This window comes from Sus scrofa, chromosome 15 (assembly GCF_000003025.6).
Source record: "Sus scrofa isolate TJ Tabasco breed Duroc chromosome 15, Sscrofa11.1, whole genome shotgun sequence".
NCBI lineage: Eukaryota > Metazoa > Chordata > Mammalia > Artiodactyla > Suidae > Sus > Sus scrofa.
The window spans coordinates 44,205,615-44,223,979 of record NC_010457.5 but is presented as its reverse complement, the minus strand read 5'-3'; the positions used below and the strand labels follow the sequence as shown (position 1 = coordinate 44,223,979).

General features: G+C 37.0%; 1 protein-coding gene across 20 annotated transcripts in view; it reads right to left on the bottom strand.

Annotated features, from left to right (window-relative positions):
• TENM3 (teneurin transmembrane protein 3) overlaps positions 1–18,365 on the bottom strand; it is a 2,583,558-nt gene that overhangs the window by 177,768 nt on the left and 2,387,425 nt on the right. For all 20 annotated transcript variants that reach the window (XM_021076354.1, XM_021076353.1, XM_021076364.1 and 17 more), the window contains one exon: positions 8,142–8,379. In XM_021076354.1, coding sequence (XP_020932013.1) covers positions 8,142–8,379 — 238 coding nt within the window. The remainder of the gene's footprint in view (positions 1–8,141; positions 8,380–18,365) is intronic.

Here is an 18,365-nt window from a genome sequence, read left to right as displayed (position 1 = left end):
ATACATTTATATTTAAGAAATAGTTTACTAAGTGAAAAAACAATTTAAGACTGAAATAAAAGAAAATTATTTTAAAGTATTATTTATTTTGTCTTCCTTTCAATTTTTAGCTTTATGTATGTGTGATGTGTATAAGATTAGCACATTGGTACTATGTAGTATAATTTATACTTTAATAAATACCTATATTTTGGAGTTGAGTGCTTTTCTTCCCCCTTTCAGATGTAATTAAAAAAAATCTGGAGACACTACAAGAAGAAAAGACAACGAATTTCGAATTTGGAACCTGAGATCTAGAGGACCACTATTAGTTAGTCATGTGACCTCAGTTTACTAAGTTTCCATGGGCCTTAAAAAGAACATGAGATTAGATAATCTCTAAAACCAATTCCAACTCTGCAATTTGTTCCGGATGGTAGTCCACCTTTTTCAAAAAGCAGCACACCTTCTCCAGATCCTCCATAATAAACTGGAGTTTTTCATATGGATACACTGTAAGATTGTCATAAATATCCGTTGGATGAACTAACTTGGGCATTAATTTATGCAATATCCCTACTCCACTACTATCTCAGATAATTTCCTCCCCATATTACCATTATTAGCTTTTTCTAAAATGAATGCTGTCTCTAAAAATTTACTTCACAGTTTATTTCTTCTAGGAAATCACCGCAACGAACTTGAGGATATACTGATTATTCTCACGATACCAAAATATCTTCTCCAAAGTTGAAAAAGTTACCTAAGTGCTCACAAAAACTAATCAATGTGTAAATTCTGTTTTTTTTGTTTTGTTTTTTGTTTTTTATTTTTTTTTAGTATTTTTTTATTACTCGATGAATTTTATTATTTATAGTTGCACAATGATCATCACAACCAAATTTTATAGTATTTCCATCCTTGGTAGTTGTCATGGTCTTTGCCTTGGTAGCCATTATATACCTTCCTAAATACTAACACAGTTACTTTATTTGTAAATATATAGCATAAGAAAGAAAGACAAGCAAAGAAACTCAAATGCCTGATACTTTACATGTGACATTTCAATGAATCCTTATAAAATCTTTCAGAAGTATTATTAAACCCATTTTATGAAAATACATGGTACAAATGTCTGAGTAATTTGCTCAAGGTTATATAGCTAGTGGGATGTTGAGATTTTAACCCAGATCTAGTTTCTAGTACACCATGACCAGAAAGAAGCAATATTACATTAGTGCAGGATGTAATTAGAACTAGATGACTTCTGGTAGTAGTATTAAATGGCTCAGAATATGAGGTGAGATGCTAAATCATAAAGAGGGTCACAGCAGAATCAGAGGGGTTATCAAATAGAATTTATTGGACTTACTTGGTTAATTCCATGTACAAGAATTTAATCTTATGGGCTAACAAGAAAGGACTCTGAGAATGGTGTAACAGAACACAGAGTCAGGTTTGAAAAGGAAGGAGGAAGAAATAAAAGAGGCAAAAGTATATCAAGGCGAAATGAAGAAATGCAGGAAAAGATAAGCAATTGTCTTTGACAGGGTATATATTAATTGGTGATGAAATGAGAGGATGAAATTTTATAGAGAAACACATAGATTTAAAATTGGACAATAAATTCTAGGAAAAGAGAAAAAAGCATCACATAGTAATGTTAAGTAGAAATAAAACACACACACAAAATCAAAGAAAGGGGACTGAACCATACTTTCACAGACAGCATTAGTGAAGAGTAAAAGAAACTTTCAAAAACAGTTGCTGAGGAGGAAGAGAGGTGCCTCAAAATGAGCAGGTCATATTCAGAAAAAGATAATGATTAAATCAGGCATGAGCTATGCCCAAGTAATGGCACAGACGACCTTTTACTTTGATTGTGTTCAGAGAAGTGACTAGAAATGTGTTAGAAGTAATTAAGAATTCACTTCCCCAGGTACCACGGAAATTAAGGTGATCGTACATGAATATTTTATACAGATTGCTGGTTATCCAAAACCAAACATTATCAGAGTATATAGTACTTGCTATTGGTTGGAATTATGCTTTCAAAAATCACAGAAGGCCTACGGCAAATGATTAATGCATGCTTTGCGGTGTCTTAATTGCTATTAAAAAAGCTGGTTCACCTCAATGAAACAAAATAACACTCCTACTCTATTGTACAGTAACTTCATCATACTCAAAAGATACCTCAAGCTTTAAAAACGTTAAATACAATGGAGGTTGAGCTTCTGACTGATGTGAAGACAATGAATCTATCAAGGCTTTTACGGATTCATTCCAAACATTTATTACTTTAGTTAATTAAATGTTTCAGGGATATAAATAGTTGCCTTTCATTATAATTTGAAGATTTTTTTTTTCCTTCTCAAGAACAAAATTAACAGCACTGGGGTCCTTTCTGTATAAATTCACCTACTTTTTTGTTGAATGACAGGAATAGTGGAAAAAAAAACAAAACAAAACAAGAGATTTTATTCTGCTATGATTTAGGCCTGGACTACCTAACACAGAAAGATAAATTAGACATAAGTATTCCAGTTTATGAAAATGTGTTCCTCTTTCTTGGAGAGAAGACAGATACTTAATGATAAAAGATATTTATTTGTTCAGTTGTTAACCAATTATGTTATCCTGTGCAACGGTTGTAATTATTATTATTGTTTGATCATATTTAGTTATTTTTGGTCATATTTAGAGGAAACATTTATGAAGCACCTATCATGTGCCAGATGTGTGGCTTCCATTATTTCATTCAATACAACACCATTTTGAGTAGGTATTATTAGTACATTGGAAATTGATCTCAGATTTAGTAATTTTGGATGATTACTTAGCTAGTTTAAATGATGGCTCTAGATTAAAAATTAGGTCTGTCTGATTGCAAAGCACATGCTTGTCTCATGATGCTAACCTGTGTTTCTATCCCTACTAAATCAACTAGGTTTTGTTTAGGAATATTTATTGATATTGACTCCTGAGATGACCTTCATTTTAGAGTCACAATTAGTCCACAACCTACTTTCTCATTTTGATTATTGGCATGACATCTGCTAAACAACCAAGTTGAGGCTATATAGCATTACAACTGGTTAACAGTAATCTTACATGCTTTTTGCTTTCATGTATCTTAGTAATTATCTTTGATTCTATCTCATACTTTTTTCATTTGGCCATGCTTGTAGCACAAAGAGGTTCCCAGGCCAGGGATTGAACCCGTGCCAACCCGAGTCACAGCAATGGCAATGCCAGATCCTTAACCCACTCAGCCACCAGGGAACTCCTCCGACTTTATTTTAGAATGAGGTCTCTTTTAGCATAAGAGAATGGTTTTGGAAACCAAATTACAATGCTTCTGGAGTCGCACTGATCTTTATTCTTTGAGTACATTTAGAATCAAATTTTACCTTAGTTTAACATTTTTAGTTAATATGTGATTTACCTTTAACATTTTACATTTAAGAAATTACATTTGAACTTTTTGGGAAAAAAAAGTCATTCAATATTCTGACTTCAACATAGGCCCCATCTTGTTCTCTTGGTATTGTGAGAAGAAAATAAAAACAAACATTTTATCTATTATTCTAGGAATTACATACTTTGGAGGCTATCAAAAGATTTTTCTGTGAAAGGGCTGACAAAGGGTTAAATATTTACTATGTGTTGGCAACAGAAAGGGGAAAATTTACAGGAGTCATGCCTGTATTCAATCAATGGCTATGCTTCTACTGCCTCTTTCACATCATCTCTATGTTATTATCTATGTCTAAAATAATTTGAACTTACAAATTTAACTTTACTCTTGGGAACAGAACTAGCAGGGTCACCATATCCCTCTTTGCCTGGAGCAGCCTCAGTTTACGCCTGTCTTTCCAGGGTAACTGTTCATACTCCCCTTTCACTTTCAAATTGTTCTGGATTGATGATAAATTTATATGGTTACCATAGAACACAGGCACTGAAGTGAGACTACAACAGCTTCTGGAATCATTCTCCCCCCACTGAGACAAAAGTTTTTAAGACACAAATTGAAACAGGTCTTAAATATAAACACCTCCTTGCAAGCCCTCACACACCATGCATCCCTCTCCCTCTGTCTTCCTATACTCTTACAACTGCATGCATGTATCCCCCCACAGGCCTTTTAATAAATACCATATCATTAACATAAAATATTTCAAGACATCTGGAATCCGTTTGATTTTTACTATTCATTAGTAGGTAATTTTAGATGAGTTTATAGGTTTAAAAAACAAAAACAAAAACAAATGGAGGAGTTCCCTGGTGGCCCAGTGGGTAAAGGATCTGGCATTGTCACTGCTGTGGCGTGGTTTGGCTCCCAGCCTAGGAATCTCTGCATGCCATGAGCATGGGCAAAATAAGAAAATAAAATAAAATAAAGGGCGATAGTGAGACTCTCAAATATTAAGAATTTCTTAGCCTAGGCCCAGGTCCCATATTGAAATTTATGTTCAGTAACCTTAGCTTCATCTTTGTCTCTCTTAACAGTAGTCTGTGACTTTCTTTTTTCCCATGGGTGCCCTTGAGTTTTCTCAAACTACCTTTAACAAAAGGATATGGCATCAGTCAGTAAACCTACGTCCGTGGGTTATCTTCCCAGGGATATTTAAAGCTCTACCTTTAATTATGGAGGATCTTACTACTTACTACCTTGCTAAAGGAAGCAGGTTATCGGCACACAGGTACAATTATACAGAGGGAGGTACAATTTTTCAACTGGCAAAGTTTTCCTCTGGTACTGGAAGGCCATGACATGTAGTTTGCTGCCTAGACTTCTAATAGGCAGGGTTGACTAAGATTTGATTGTCTTGCCTTTCCTTTAGAATCTCTTAAAGATAAAAGAAGGGGGAAAAAAGGAGACTATCTTAATTTAGTAAATCATACTTCTGTTTAGGCATTGTTTTTTAAGATGTAGCAATTGATCTCACATTAACACAGCCCAAGACATCTCAATATTTAAATTAAAAATGCAATAATAAAAAGGTAATTTAATATGCAATTTCATACATTAATAATTAGCAAAGCATTACTGAATTACAAGGTAAAAAGCTATGGGAACATAACTAATTGAACTATCAATGCCAAAGAAGACTTCATAATAAAACACGACTTTAATAAATCTTTTATTAAATAGCTACACATGAACCACTTGGTTAACATCTAATAGGTAACTACTAAGCTACTTAATTCACATATATAAATGAGGAACTTGCAGGTGATTAACTTTACAATTGCTGAAGGTCAGGCTTCCCAAAGAGTCTATACTGCACCTTTAAGTGCTGATGCTGTCCCAGGTCAAGTGCAAGCTTTTCTTCAGCTGCTCTATATTCTGGTAGCAGCTATTATTATGCACTGAAGCAGCTGAAGTATAAAATAAACAAAAGATGAGCTATAGGCTATCAGATGCCCTAAAAATGAATTATACAAAGGACAAGAAACAGTGAGCTCAAAGAAAAGGAATCTTAAGAAAAATTCTAAGCCAAGTACTGGTGTTCTATGTAATCCCTGATGGTGATTTTTTTGGAGACAATGAGATAGTAAGAATTGCTTCTAAACTATAAATGCCTTTTTGGATCTTGATGTGACTCCAGATCTGAAACTCACTGGAGATGGCAGATCAGAACTACTCTGTTGAGTAGAAATTTCCAGTACACAATAAAATCGATTGTCTCCAGCAGCAGCAAATGTTAAACTCATTAGAGAAAGGAGATAAACACTTTTATAGAAGCAAGAAACTGCTGGTGGGAAAAAAAACTTTTTAATAAATCAAAATGAAAGCTACAGTGAAGACAGGACAAGTCTTTTATGTCTTCTGTACTGAGTTGATATGCAAATTACTGAGATTTTCATGGATTATTACATGTCACTTGTAACCAACTATTATGGTGTATACTGGAAGAAGAAAATGGAGGAGATAGGAGAAAAAAACCGAGATTCTTATCTGTATGTAACTGAATTTCATACTTCATAGCTTATATCCTTTAAATGAGTTTCAGAAAAGCAGGAATGAGGAAGATGAGTCTATGTATAAATAACAATAATTGCCAAGGATGAAATTCTACACTAGATTAAAAAAATAAAGGCAGACACAAGTCTGGATGAAGTTGTTAATGTAGTTGAAACTGAGACTGAAAATCATACCCAATAGGGAACCTTAACTAAAAAAGGAAAAAATCAATGATAAATAAGTCTGGTTCTTCACCTCAAGAGTTCCAACCAAGTGAGACTATTAAAGAAACCACAGTAGCACTACGTCAGTGCAGTGTGAAATTTTCACACCACTGCCTAGGTTGATTCACTGAGCACCTGCAAGTTGAAATGCCCATTCTTTTCATTAGTAATATTACAAGATCAAAACATTGGAAAACGAGAAGATAACAAAACTACACTACAGATTAAAAAATGTTTGCATGATAGGGAGTTCCCGTTGTGGCACAGCAGAAACAAATCTGACTAGGAACCACGAGGTTGTAGGTTCAATCCCTGTCCTCGTTCAGTGGGTTAAGCATAGGCCGGCAGCTACAGCTCCGATTTGACCCCTAGCCTGGCAACCTCCATGTGCCATGGGTGCGGCCCTAAAAAAAAGACACAGACAAAAAAAAGAAAAGAAAAAAAAAGCTTGCATGATTGACAATTTTTAGAGTTATTATAGTTTCTAGATATGGGTGAGATAATATCACCTCGTAGATTTCCTTTCTAAGTCAATGCATAAAAGTATAAAATGTAATTCCACTGATGGTTCACTAATGGTATTGCTTTGAAATGGAATTTCAAATGGCATGGCTTTGACATCGCCCTGAGAGTGATTTCTTATAGGTCTGAATTTCAAGAAATCAGCTACAATTTCATCTACATCTACCGTGGGTTGTCCTCTAAACAGCCACAGTCTTTCCCACCAACAAAAATTCCTTAGTATATAATATGAGAAATAACAACAACACATGTTACCTTGCCCCCTAATTATTCCAAATATCTGCAGTATAAGATAAGACATGGCTTCAAGGATCACCAGCTTTCCTATCAACAGTTTGTGAGGCTTTTGTGCTAACTACCACATCCACCCCCGTCCCGAATTAAACACATTTTTGATGACCTAACTTGGCACAGTTCATAAATATCAAAATACTTATTGTCAACTACCGTGCAATTATCTATATTCAGTTTGATGACTCAACTGAAAAGTTACTTTTCACCTAATAAATTATTTCCTAAAAGACAATAGTGAATCAGTGTTGATTAGTTGTTCAGGGTGTGCTAATTAATTACACTGGGTAAATTTAGCTCTGTGCTAATAACCTCAGGAAGAAAAACTGTGTTCATGACTCTGCCTTTAAGTGAAGAAATTTGCTGTTTGCCTACTTCTAATTTCTCCCAGAAGAGTGTTCAGTGATACAAAATAAACCATAAAACCCAACTACTCTTGGCTGACACTGTAGATAAAAAGACAAGGGTTCTTTGGACACTTGTTCTTAGGTCAAGAGTAAAAGAAAAGACAGAAAATTTTCTTTTTCCTGATTTTTTTAGGGCTGCACCTGTGACACATGGAAGTTTCCAGACTAGGTGTCTAATCGGAGCTATAGACACTGGCCTACACCACAGCCGTGGCAATTCGGGATCCAAGCTGCGTCTTTGACCTATACCACAGCTCAGGCAATGGCGGATCCTTAACCCACTGAGCGAGGCGAGGGATTGAACCCTCATCCTCATGGATACTAGTAGAGTTCATTACTGCTGACTCACGATGGGAACTCCTGACAGAAAGATTTTTGATTGCTGACAATGACAGTGAGGACCTCCTGCTAGTTCATTCTCAGGGCAGAACTGGTTTAGATCACGCAATTAATAGCCAAAACAGAAGCAAAACAAACAAACAAAAAAACTGGATGGGAAAGTTTATTGGTCCAGCAACCAAAAGAGTACCGATAATCTGAAACTGTTTTTAGAGAAGACAAAACAGAGGGTATATAAGAATGGCAAATCTCCCTTGATGAGGAAAAGGTTGGACTAGTTTACGGTTCAATTTGAGATGTTACGAAAGCAGTTTGTTGACTACTGTGAGGTATGCCTTCTCTGCACAGGTACACTGCGTGGTCCTAGCAATCAAATGTTCTGCAAGTCACCCACTGAGGACTCACCTGCTTTCCAGTGGTACATTACTGCCAAGGACCCAGCTGTCCTGCAGCTGGACGGACTCGGGTGTGGTTTGCAGCTCGGCGGGCAAAGCAGCCGGCGGGGCCGGACTCTGGTTCCTTCTATTGGTCAGGGAGTTTCTATTCAGAGAAGTGATGGATGGATGCTGCTGTGCAGGGTGCTGCTTATGGGAGGGTGGCAAAGGCTGCAGGGTGGACTGGCCTTGGTTGTTTGCAGGTTGCTCTGAAAAAAGAAAAGGAAACTCATTATATCTATATGTATGTGCACATACACGTCCATACACACTACCAATTTCTTGGGGATCCACTGCAGATGAATTAGAATTAAAAACTGCATATAAATCCATAACCTAATACATTTGCATATTATTCTATTAAGCGGGTGTTCAGTGACATTCTCTAAGAGCAAGTTTACCCTTGATACACAAAGTTCTAATTAATATACAACAGATGGTAAAACTGCTTTTGGTTTTAATTTGTTTCAGATTTTTTTTTTCATCTGGTTTTATTAACACCTACAGAAAACAGCATCTGACAGCTCCCCTAATGTGCCTTTAGATTTCAGCTTTTTTTTAACAAACCAACCCTGAAATTAAATGGGTAATTTCAGTAGAACACAAAGGTTCTGGAAATGCATATAATCCCTATAATTATTTAATGGAGTTTTTTTAAGCTTTATTTAACTGCAATAAATTATTACAAGCTAGTTGCTAAACAGCAGTAGACTACTCTAGTTTAGTGCATTTCAAATAAGGCAGATCTGCACTATGATCTACTAATAGACGCTAAGTATTCTTTAGCAGAAGGTCACTCTGTGAAGCAGATGTTGTTTCATGGATATTTAACAGACTGAATCACATCTGATTACAACGTCAGAAGACTCATATACTTAATGACCGTTACATCCATTAGAACACACACAGAACAGATTTTCCAATTTCACAGTATGCAGTACCACTACATTTTGGAGTAAGTCATAGGTGACCAGAGCGACTCATGCCACAATGTCCATGGTATGAATATCCTGTTCTAAACCTGAACTGAAAAGGATCCAGTAACTTCAAGACAAAAACACAACAGTAGCCTATAACGAGGAAAACCTTCCCTAAAGCTCATAAGTCAAAAGTTAAAATACACAAATGGGAACATCTGAGACCCACTTCTCAATCTCATTACCTAGCTTTGGACATGCTAGAATTCACAGCTACTACATTTTAGCAAACAGACAGATGATTCCTTAATTTAATGCTAAACTCATTATGGTTCCACGCACATAAGATGTCAATTTTTGACTAAATGCAGTTCAAAGTGCAATATAATTTTAAAGTGATGTATTAAATCATGCTATTAATATAAATACACATATTAAAAGAGAATAGGAAACACGGGGACGATCTTTCATCTACAGTGTGAACTCCAGCAGTGATGATTAAACCAAATAATACAGTCTAGCACTGTAATTCTCGTTGCATAAAATGAATACATGATATGTAATAGTTTGAATATATATGATCAAACCTCTGTACAGAGTACAACAATTAAAATAACTCCTTCCATAGCATATAATATCCGTAATTACTCCATGTTTCCAGTGGTCTCTAATAATCTGTATCATATCATTTAACAACTAATAATTTTTTACTCTTGAAACACGGGATAAAGATACGTCTAAATACATGAAACAGAGCTGCCTCCTTGCACAGTCTCTATACTTGAAGATCCCGCATACTAGAAACTACAGAAATCTTACTTGGTCCATTCTTTTGGGGTTCACAGAAAATTATGTGTGCCTAAATAAATATAAGTTAAATTGAAATTAGCTTTGAAGGAATGTCAGGGTTAAAATAGCACATACAGTTTTAATTGTGTGAGAAAAAAGAAACGAACGGTTTAAAATTCATGGAAGATTTATTATTCAGGTATCAAATAACTAATTAGCCTTGTTGTCCCTAGCATCAGTGCATATGCTTAGAAACTCTAGAGATGGCTTTAAGGAACATTTCAAGAAGCTTGCTTATAGGATGATATAATAAGGTGCAGTAATGAGCGCCTAGACTAGGCTGGCCTCCTAACACAGAGAAAAAAAGAGACAAATTTCAAAAGGAAAAGTATTAAGATGGTGTCTAAAAAGAGGCAGATGAATGGAGCAGATGACTCCATGTTTTTAAGCACAGCTCCATGAAAGAATGGTATTATATGAGGTATGACATAAAATATTACAAATTAGATATTATACTATGTTGAGGGACGCGCAGGGTAGTAGAAATCAGAACACCAGATTTAATTCCTGATTCTGTCAAGCATCATGATAGTGAGTGAGCCTCCATTTCCTCATCTGTAGTGTGGGAAATAAGACTGTCCCATCTAGAGGGAGTTTCCATTGTGGCTCAGCAGAAAGAATCTAACTAGTATCCATGAGGCTGGGGGTTTGATTCCTTGCCTCACTCAGTGGGTTGGGGATCCAGTGTTGCTATGAGCTGTGGTGTAGGTTGCAGATGTGGCTTGGACCCCACATTACTGTGGCTGTGGTGTAGGCCAGCAGCTGTAGCTCCGGTCTGACTCCTAGCCTGGGAAGTTCCATATGCTGGAGGTGTGGCCCTAAAAAGCAAAAAAAAAAAAAAAAAAAAAGATTGTTTCATCCAGGAATTAGCACAATCTAAAGATTCAATGAAATGCACTCATTCATTCATTTATTCAGACACTTATTCAATCCACAGATATTTATCAAGCTTCTATGTTCCAAAGATCTGCTGAGTCAATAACAAATACATGCACTGCATAAATGGGAAAGTATCATAAATATTAAAACTGTTATTGAAAAATTAAATAATTTTAAGATCTATCATCATCACATTTCAATATGTTGAACTGTTGAATTTAAGCCCTACTACCCAAAGCAATCTACAGATTCAATGCAATACCTATCAAATTACCCATGACATTTTTCACAGAGTAGAACAAACAATCCAAAAATTTATATGGAACCACAGAAGACCAAAGCAATTCTGAAGAACAAAAACCAAGCAGGAGGCATAACTCTCCCAGACTTCAGGCAATATTACAAAGCCACAATAATCAAGTCAGTGTGGTACTGGTACCAAAACAGACAGACAGAACAATGGAATAGAATAGAGAACCCAGAAATAAACCCAGACACCTATGGTCAATTAATCTTTGACAAAGGAAGCAAAAACATAAAATGGGAAAAAGTCTTTTCAGCAAGTATTGCTGGGAAACCTGAATAGCTGCATGCAAATCAATGAAACTAGAACACACCCTCATATCATGCACAAAAATAAACTCAAAATGGCTTAAAGACTTAAATATAAGACAAGACACCATCAAACTCCTGAAAGAGAATATAGGCAAAACATTCTCTGTCACCAACCTTACAAATGTTTTCTCAGGTCAGTCTCCCAAAGCAGCAGAAATAAAAGCAAAAATAAACCAATGGGACCTAACCAAACTGACAAGCTTTTGCATAGAAAAGGAAACCAAAAAGAAAACAAAAAGACAGCTTACACAATGGGAGAAAATAATTTCAAATGATGCAACTGACAAGGGCTTAATCTCTAAAACATACAAACAACTTATACAAGTCAACAGCAAAAAAGCCAACATGGAAAAATGTGCAAAAGACCTGAATAGACATTTCTCCAAGGAAGATATACCAGATGGCCAACAAGCACATGAAAAAATGCTCAACATCACTGATTATTAAAGAAATGCAAATCAAAAGGACCACAAGATACCACCTCACACCAGTCACAGTGGCCATCATTAATAAGTCCACAAATAAGAAATGCTGGAGGGGGTGTGGAGAAAAGGGAACCCTCTTGCACTGTTGGTGGGAATGTAAGCTGGTACAACCACTATGGAGAACAGTATGGAGGTACCTTAGAAAACTATACATAGAACTACCATATGACCCAGCAATCCTACTCTTGGGCATATATCTGGATAAAACTTTCCTTGAAAAAGACACATGCACCAGCATGTTCATTGCAGCGCTATTCACTATAGCCAAGACATGAAAACAACCCAAGTGTCCATCGACAGATGATTGGATTAGGAAGATGTGGTATATATACTCAATAGAATACTACTCAGCTATAAAAAAGAACAAAATAATGCCATTTGCAGCAACATGGATGGAACTAGACACTCTCATACTGAGTGAAGTCAGAAAGAGAAAGACGAATACCATATGATATCACTTATATCTGGAATCTAATATATGGCAGAAATGAACCTTTCCACAGAAAAGAAAATCATGGACTTGGAGAATAGACTTGTGGTTGCCAAGGGGAAGGGGGAGGGAATGGGATGAATTGGGAATTTGGGGTTAATAGATGCAGAATATTGCCTTTGGAATGGATTAGCAATGAGATCCTGCTGTGTAGCACTGGGAACTTTATCTGGTCACTTATGATGGAGCATGAAAATGTGAGAAAAAAGAATGAATACATGTATGTGTAACTGGGTCACCATGCTGTACAGTAGAAAATTGACAGAACACTGTAAACCAGCTATAATGGAAAAAAGTAAAAATCATTATATAAAAAAAGATTTTTATTCATTTTTTTAATCCAAAAAATTTTTTTTGGCCATGCCTATGGCATGTAGAAGTTCCCTGGACAGGGATCAAATCTGAGCCACAGCAGTGATAACATTGGGTCCTTAGTCAGCAGCACATCAAGGAACTCCTAAAAATTTTTAAATTTTTTATTGAAGTATTATCGATTTACAATATTGTGTTAGTTTCTGGAAGATTCTTATTCTTAAAATATAAAGAGTAGGTTAAAAACTTCCATTTAAGGTTTCAAAAATAATTAGTTCTGCTGTGGCTTTCTTTGGATTCACTTATTCATTGAGCAAGTAAGTACTGGGAACTTGTAATGTGGAAGACATAATGCAATGATCCTTGTTCTTTCCAGCTGTCTGTGAGGTTATTTCAGCACACTGGGTTCTGCCTGCTGGGGCCTCTTCTGATTTGACTACCTAATCAGGAGGCTTACCAAGAGAACAAATCCAGATAATGAAAGCTAGGTTCAACCTAAAATTTGATGGAACAGGAATTCCCGTTGTGGTGCAGCAGAAACGAATCTGACTAGGAACCATGAGGTTACAGATTCAATCCCTGGCCTTGCTCAGTGGGTTAAGGATCCAGTGATGCCGTGAGCTATGGTGTAGGTGGCAGGCGAGGCTCAGATCACATGTTGCTGTGGCTGTGGTGTAGGCCGGCAGCTACAGATCCGATTTGACCCCTAGCCTGGGAACCTCCATATGCCGTAGTCCTAAAAAGACAAAAGACAAAAAAAATAAATAAATAAATTTGATGGAAAGGAATAAGTGCAGAGTCTGAGCAAGAGGAGAGAGACCGCCTGGCCAGAAATTTAAATTCTGCAGCCGAACAAAGAGAGGCAAAATCCAAGGATTCGGATGGTGCTCAAGGCTAATTCTATAGGATGTGAGAAGCAGCTGGAGTATGTATTTATCTCATCTAATTTACTCAGGATAGATTGTTTCTACAGTCTTACAAGATAAAATAAAATTTAACATAGAGAAGAAGATAGAATAAAAGAAAACAGAAGTGGGAAAGATAAGATAAAGGCAGATATGAGGCGAATGGACAAAATGCCTGCTGCCTATGCCTTTTTTTTTTTTAAGTAGGATACAAAGCTGGCTCTAAATTACCTTGTGGCAAGCACAAAGAGGGAAAATGATAAGTCACATGATTGGGAGTGTTTTTAAGACCAAAACATTTGCTTAAGAAAAGTTATGAGAATAAACAGAATATTGTAAGTCCTCATAGGAAGACAGTTGATCATCCAGGGAAAGTTTTACAACTGAGGTTCAAAGTGGGCACAAGGAAACAAAGAAAAGAGTTTAGACGTGGAGACCAGCATTTAGAATCTAATTCTGGTGGGCAGATCCACAAAGAACAACCAAAGCATCAACCGTAGCCTTTGCTTTAAGTTAATCCACTGATACAGGCTTTGAATGGGCTTGAGAAAAAGTTTTAGATGGGGCAAGGAGACCTCTCAGGCATCAATTTTGAAGTTCCCAAAAGCCAGTTCTGTCGTTTTGCTTCTGGAAAACTCCAAACAGCTTTCTAGTGACAATAAAACATAACACAAACTCTAAGCATGAACATGATACACATTCAAGATAGCCCCCAAATATTTTTATGAACGTTTCCCCCATAAATCCTCCTGTGGGGGAAATTCTATCTGTGTCCTAGTTAAGTTTCCTGTACCCATTGTATCCCACACACCTTTCCAGTTCTGCACAGTGGCTTCTATCGGAAAGACATTTTCCCTCCATCTTTCTATATTCAAACCCTGGGCATTTCAAGCTCTAAGAAAGATGACATCCCTTCTGCTTTCTTCAAGTAGGTCAGTTCTTTCTTCTTTGCATCTTCCTAGAGTCTTTCATCTTTCTTTTCCAAGGCTCTTTTCACTTTCCCCTCTGTATTATAACTAATTTTATAGGTTTCATGTCTCCTGTTAAACTCTCTATGAAGAATTACCTATGAACCTCCAAAGACCACATGATCATATTCAACAAATATTAGTTGAATGAATGACTATTTGTGAAGAGGTCAACGAAGGGAGAGTTGAAGTGGTACCAAATGGAGCCTGTCCATAATGTCTTTAATTGTAAGGTAATCTGCAAACATGTCTTATTTTCCCAACTAAATTCTCATGTGCTGAAAGGCAGGGAATCTTAATGTAAAGCTCTTTGGATTTTTCAGTACCTTCATATGCTAAGCCTTGTACTTTGAAGACTCCTAAAAATACGCTGAATGACTGGTGACATTTGTGCAATAACATGACCTAGAGGGGTCATCTCATCCAGGCGGGACAGTATGTAATTTCACCCTAGGAATTGGATTTTTGGAATATTTCTTTTGAACCATGGCAGATGTTCCAATATTCAAAATCTACCTTTTAAGATATGCAGATATAGGAACGAGTCTATAAAGTACATAAGAATATGTAAAATACAAACAAACCTGTAAGACAGGAAACAATACATGAAATATATATTATAGTTTGCCAAATATAGTGTGTTTTCCTGGTATTTTAAAACAAATGATTAGAAATGCTCCAAATATTTTAGGAAAGGTGCAGGTTATTTTTTTCCACTATTATTCCTTTTTTTAAAAAAATAAAATTCTTGGCAACATACTTACCAGAAATTATATATTATACCTAACTAGTGCCCTTTCTTTCAGCCTACCTTTCTTTGTTCAAGTCCCTGCTGCTCATGTAACTGTTTGGCTTTCATGACAGCCTACTAGTTGCTTATTTTTATTCGATAAGCTGAATGCAAATGATAGCAGATTATTTGTTCAGATTTATGTTATATTAACAAATATTAGACTAAATAATATTTGATGTTGCTCATTTTGCTCAGCTCTTTGCCACCAAAGAACTCAGCTCCTTTAAGAACATCGAAGCCCGTCCCATTAAACCTACCAGAACGGAGTAAGAGCCTGGATCACGATATACACAGTAAGATGTGCTGACGGTTAGAGTTTAAAAGCTGTTTGATAATGGAGTAGACTCCAGTTTAATCAATGTATAAAACCCAATTCCAAGCAAATGTAAGGTATATTAACTGAGTTCTCTGGGGGTTGAGGGGAAGAAACTCTTGACAACTTTCCTGGATTGAGAATCTGCGGTAGGAACTAGTGATGTGGAGGGGGCCATAGAGACAAACAAACAACAATAAATTCAGGATCTTTATTTTTCATGGGATACTTATTTTTCAGTGGGATATATATACATATATATTTATAAAAGAAAAAATATATATATTTTTTTCTCTTTCAGCTGCGCCCATGGCATACGGAAAGTCCCAGGCTAGGGATCAAATCTGAGCTGCAGCTGCGACCTTTACCACTGCTGTGGCAATTCTGGATCCTCAGCCCACTGCTGGGGGATGAGGATGGAACCCGGGACGCTGCAGAGACAATGCCAGATCCTTATCCCACTGCCCCATAGTGGGAACTCCTTTCAGCAGGATATTTTCTAGAAGTTACGTGTTTCTCTGTGCTTCATTTATTTTACAGTGTGTATTTAAAGAAATCTAAAACCCACAGTGCCTGACATATAATAAGGGTGAAAAGGCAACTTACTAATGGTAGGGAAGAAACAACCAGTTTCAAGACAGAATATCATGAGGAAAGACAAAGTAACTGAAGAGCCCTGTGGGTAACTAATACCATTATCACAAGAAGCAGAAACACGCTATCCAGTATGTCTGAAGAGGAAATATTTTTTCCTTTAACAGGCAACAAGACAAGAATCAGAAATGTCATAGGGATCACAATAAACTACTGTCTTGGCAGTTCTCAGAGAAGAGGGAATCTGATCTCATAGTCATGAAGTTTAGCTGAGTCTCTTTTCCCATCTAGTATGGCCAGAGAATCATGCCAGGAGTTAAATTAAAAAAAAAAAAAAGTAACATATCTTTTTTAAAAACAAAAAACCTATCTGGGAATATCTGCGGGTCTGAATTTTTTTTTTTTTTTTTTTTGTGTGTGTGTGTGTAAATTAAAAGCCACTACAGGCAGCTTCCAGACTGTGAGGTGCAATTCAGCGGAGGCGCTCTCTCTCTCTCCTTTACAGCCTTGAGCTGTGGTCTTGGGGGAGCAGAGTGGAAATGGACTTTCAAACGGGAAAGCTGGGAGAGAAAATAATAGCTGCTGGGAGATACAAATCTCTTTGTGGGAGGGTATGTCCACATTTGTACCTGTGCCTCTGCCCAGGTGGGAGGGACTGAAAGATGAGTGTGAGAGGAGAGGTGACGGGGAGACAGGGGCAGGCACTTACTTTGAGCAGCTAGTCCTGAGGCTTTGTCCCACCCCGTTCTGTCCTTTCCTATTTATTCTGTCCTCTTTCTTCCTCCCCTGCAGCTCAGCTGTGGGCTGGCTGTAACTGTCCCCAGGGAAGAAACACTCTATTTTGGAAGGGAGATAGAAGCTAGCGGCTGAGAGCTGGGCTGCTTTAAAATAACTGTTTGCAGTTTGAGTCCAGTCTGCTAACAACAGACAAATGGATGATGGAGAATGGAGGGACAGACAGAGGGAGGTGGAGTGAGGAGGAAGGGGGAGATGAAAGAGAGGGGATGAGGCTGGGGGTTGGAGAGAAACACGAAGACAGAAGCACTTTTACCTTGACCAAACTAACAGAGAACTGGAGACACATCTTCCTCCTATGGCTCGAGTACTCTTGGGTACCAAAGACAGCAAGTTGAATAAAAAAATGAATAAACTCTGTTTTAGGCCCTCCAGGACTATACAGTAAGATACACAGACCATGTTGAACTAGATAAATATTTGGAAGGAGCCAAGCCCATTTACTGGGGAGTAGCAAAGTTGGGATTAAAGCCTTTGTTTCTCTATCACAAAATTCATTCTTTCTCACTTTACTTCCTGGCTGTATCCTTACCTTCTTCCCACCTGCCTCAAACAAAACCGAAGTTTTCTTCCAAACTGATCTCTTTCTTCAAACAGGTGTCCAAAATAAAACACATGGCCTGGACCCTTAAAACGCTATACCCTCCGTCTAAGAGTAGACTTGAAAACTTTCTCATCGCAGAAAGAACAATAAGGAATCTTGCTGTGCTGTCTTGAGCGTGGGTGGGGAAGAAAACAACTTCTAAAAATGTCAACCAGCAGCCTGGGCTTCTCTAGAGTTGGAGTATCAAGGTTGATACTTTTACTATCTATATATTCAATATTCTGTGATGATCCTTGTGGGCACAGAAACTGAAAGAGAATGGATATGTGTACATGTGTGACTGAATCACTTTGTTGTACAGCAGAAATTATCACAACTTTGTAAATCAACTATACTTCAATAAACTTAAATAAACAAAACCAAACCAAAACAGAAAACATAGTTTGGGACCCCAAGCTAAGAAAGTACCATGAAAAGCGGTGTTCCCCAGCAACAATTCCTTCTCTGCCACGCACCCCTCCTCCGCCCCGCCCCAGGAACACAGAAGAAGCAAACCAAAAATTCTTTAGGAGTATGCTCTCAACCCAAATCACAAGGATTTCCACAGATAAAACCCTACTTTCAATGAATTAACTGTCCAAAAATAAAAAATGTACGAGAAAATCTACCTTGAGTCAAAATCTACAGACAAAACAGCAGCAAGAAAGTGTTTCTCTCTAAACTTTAGATGATATAG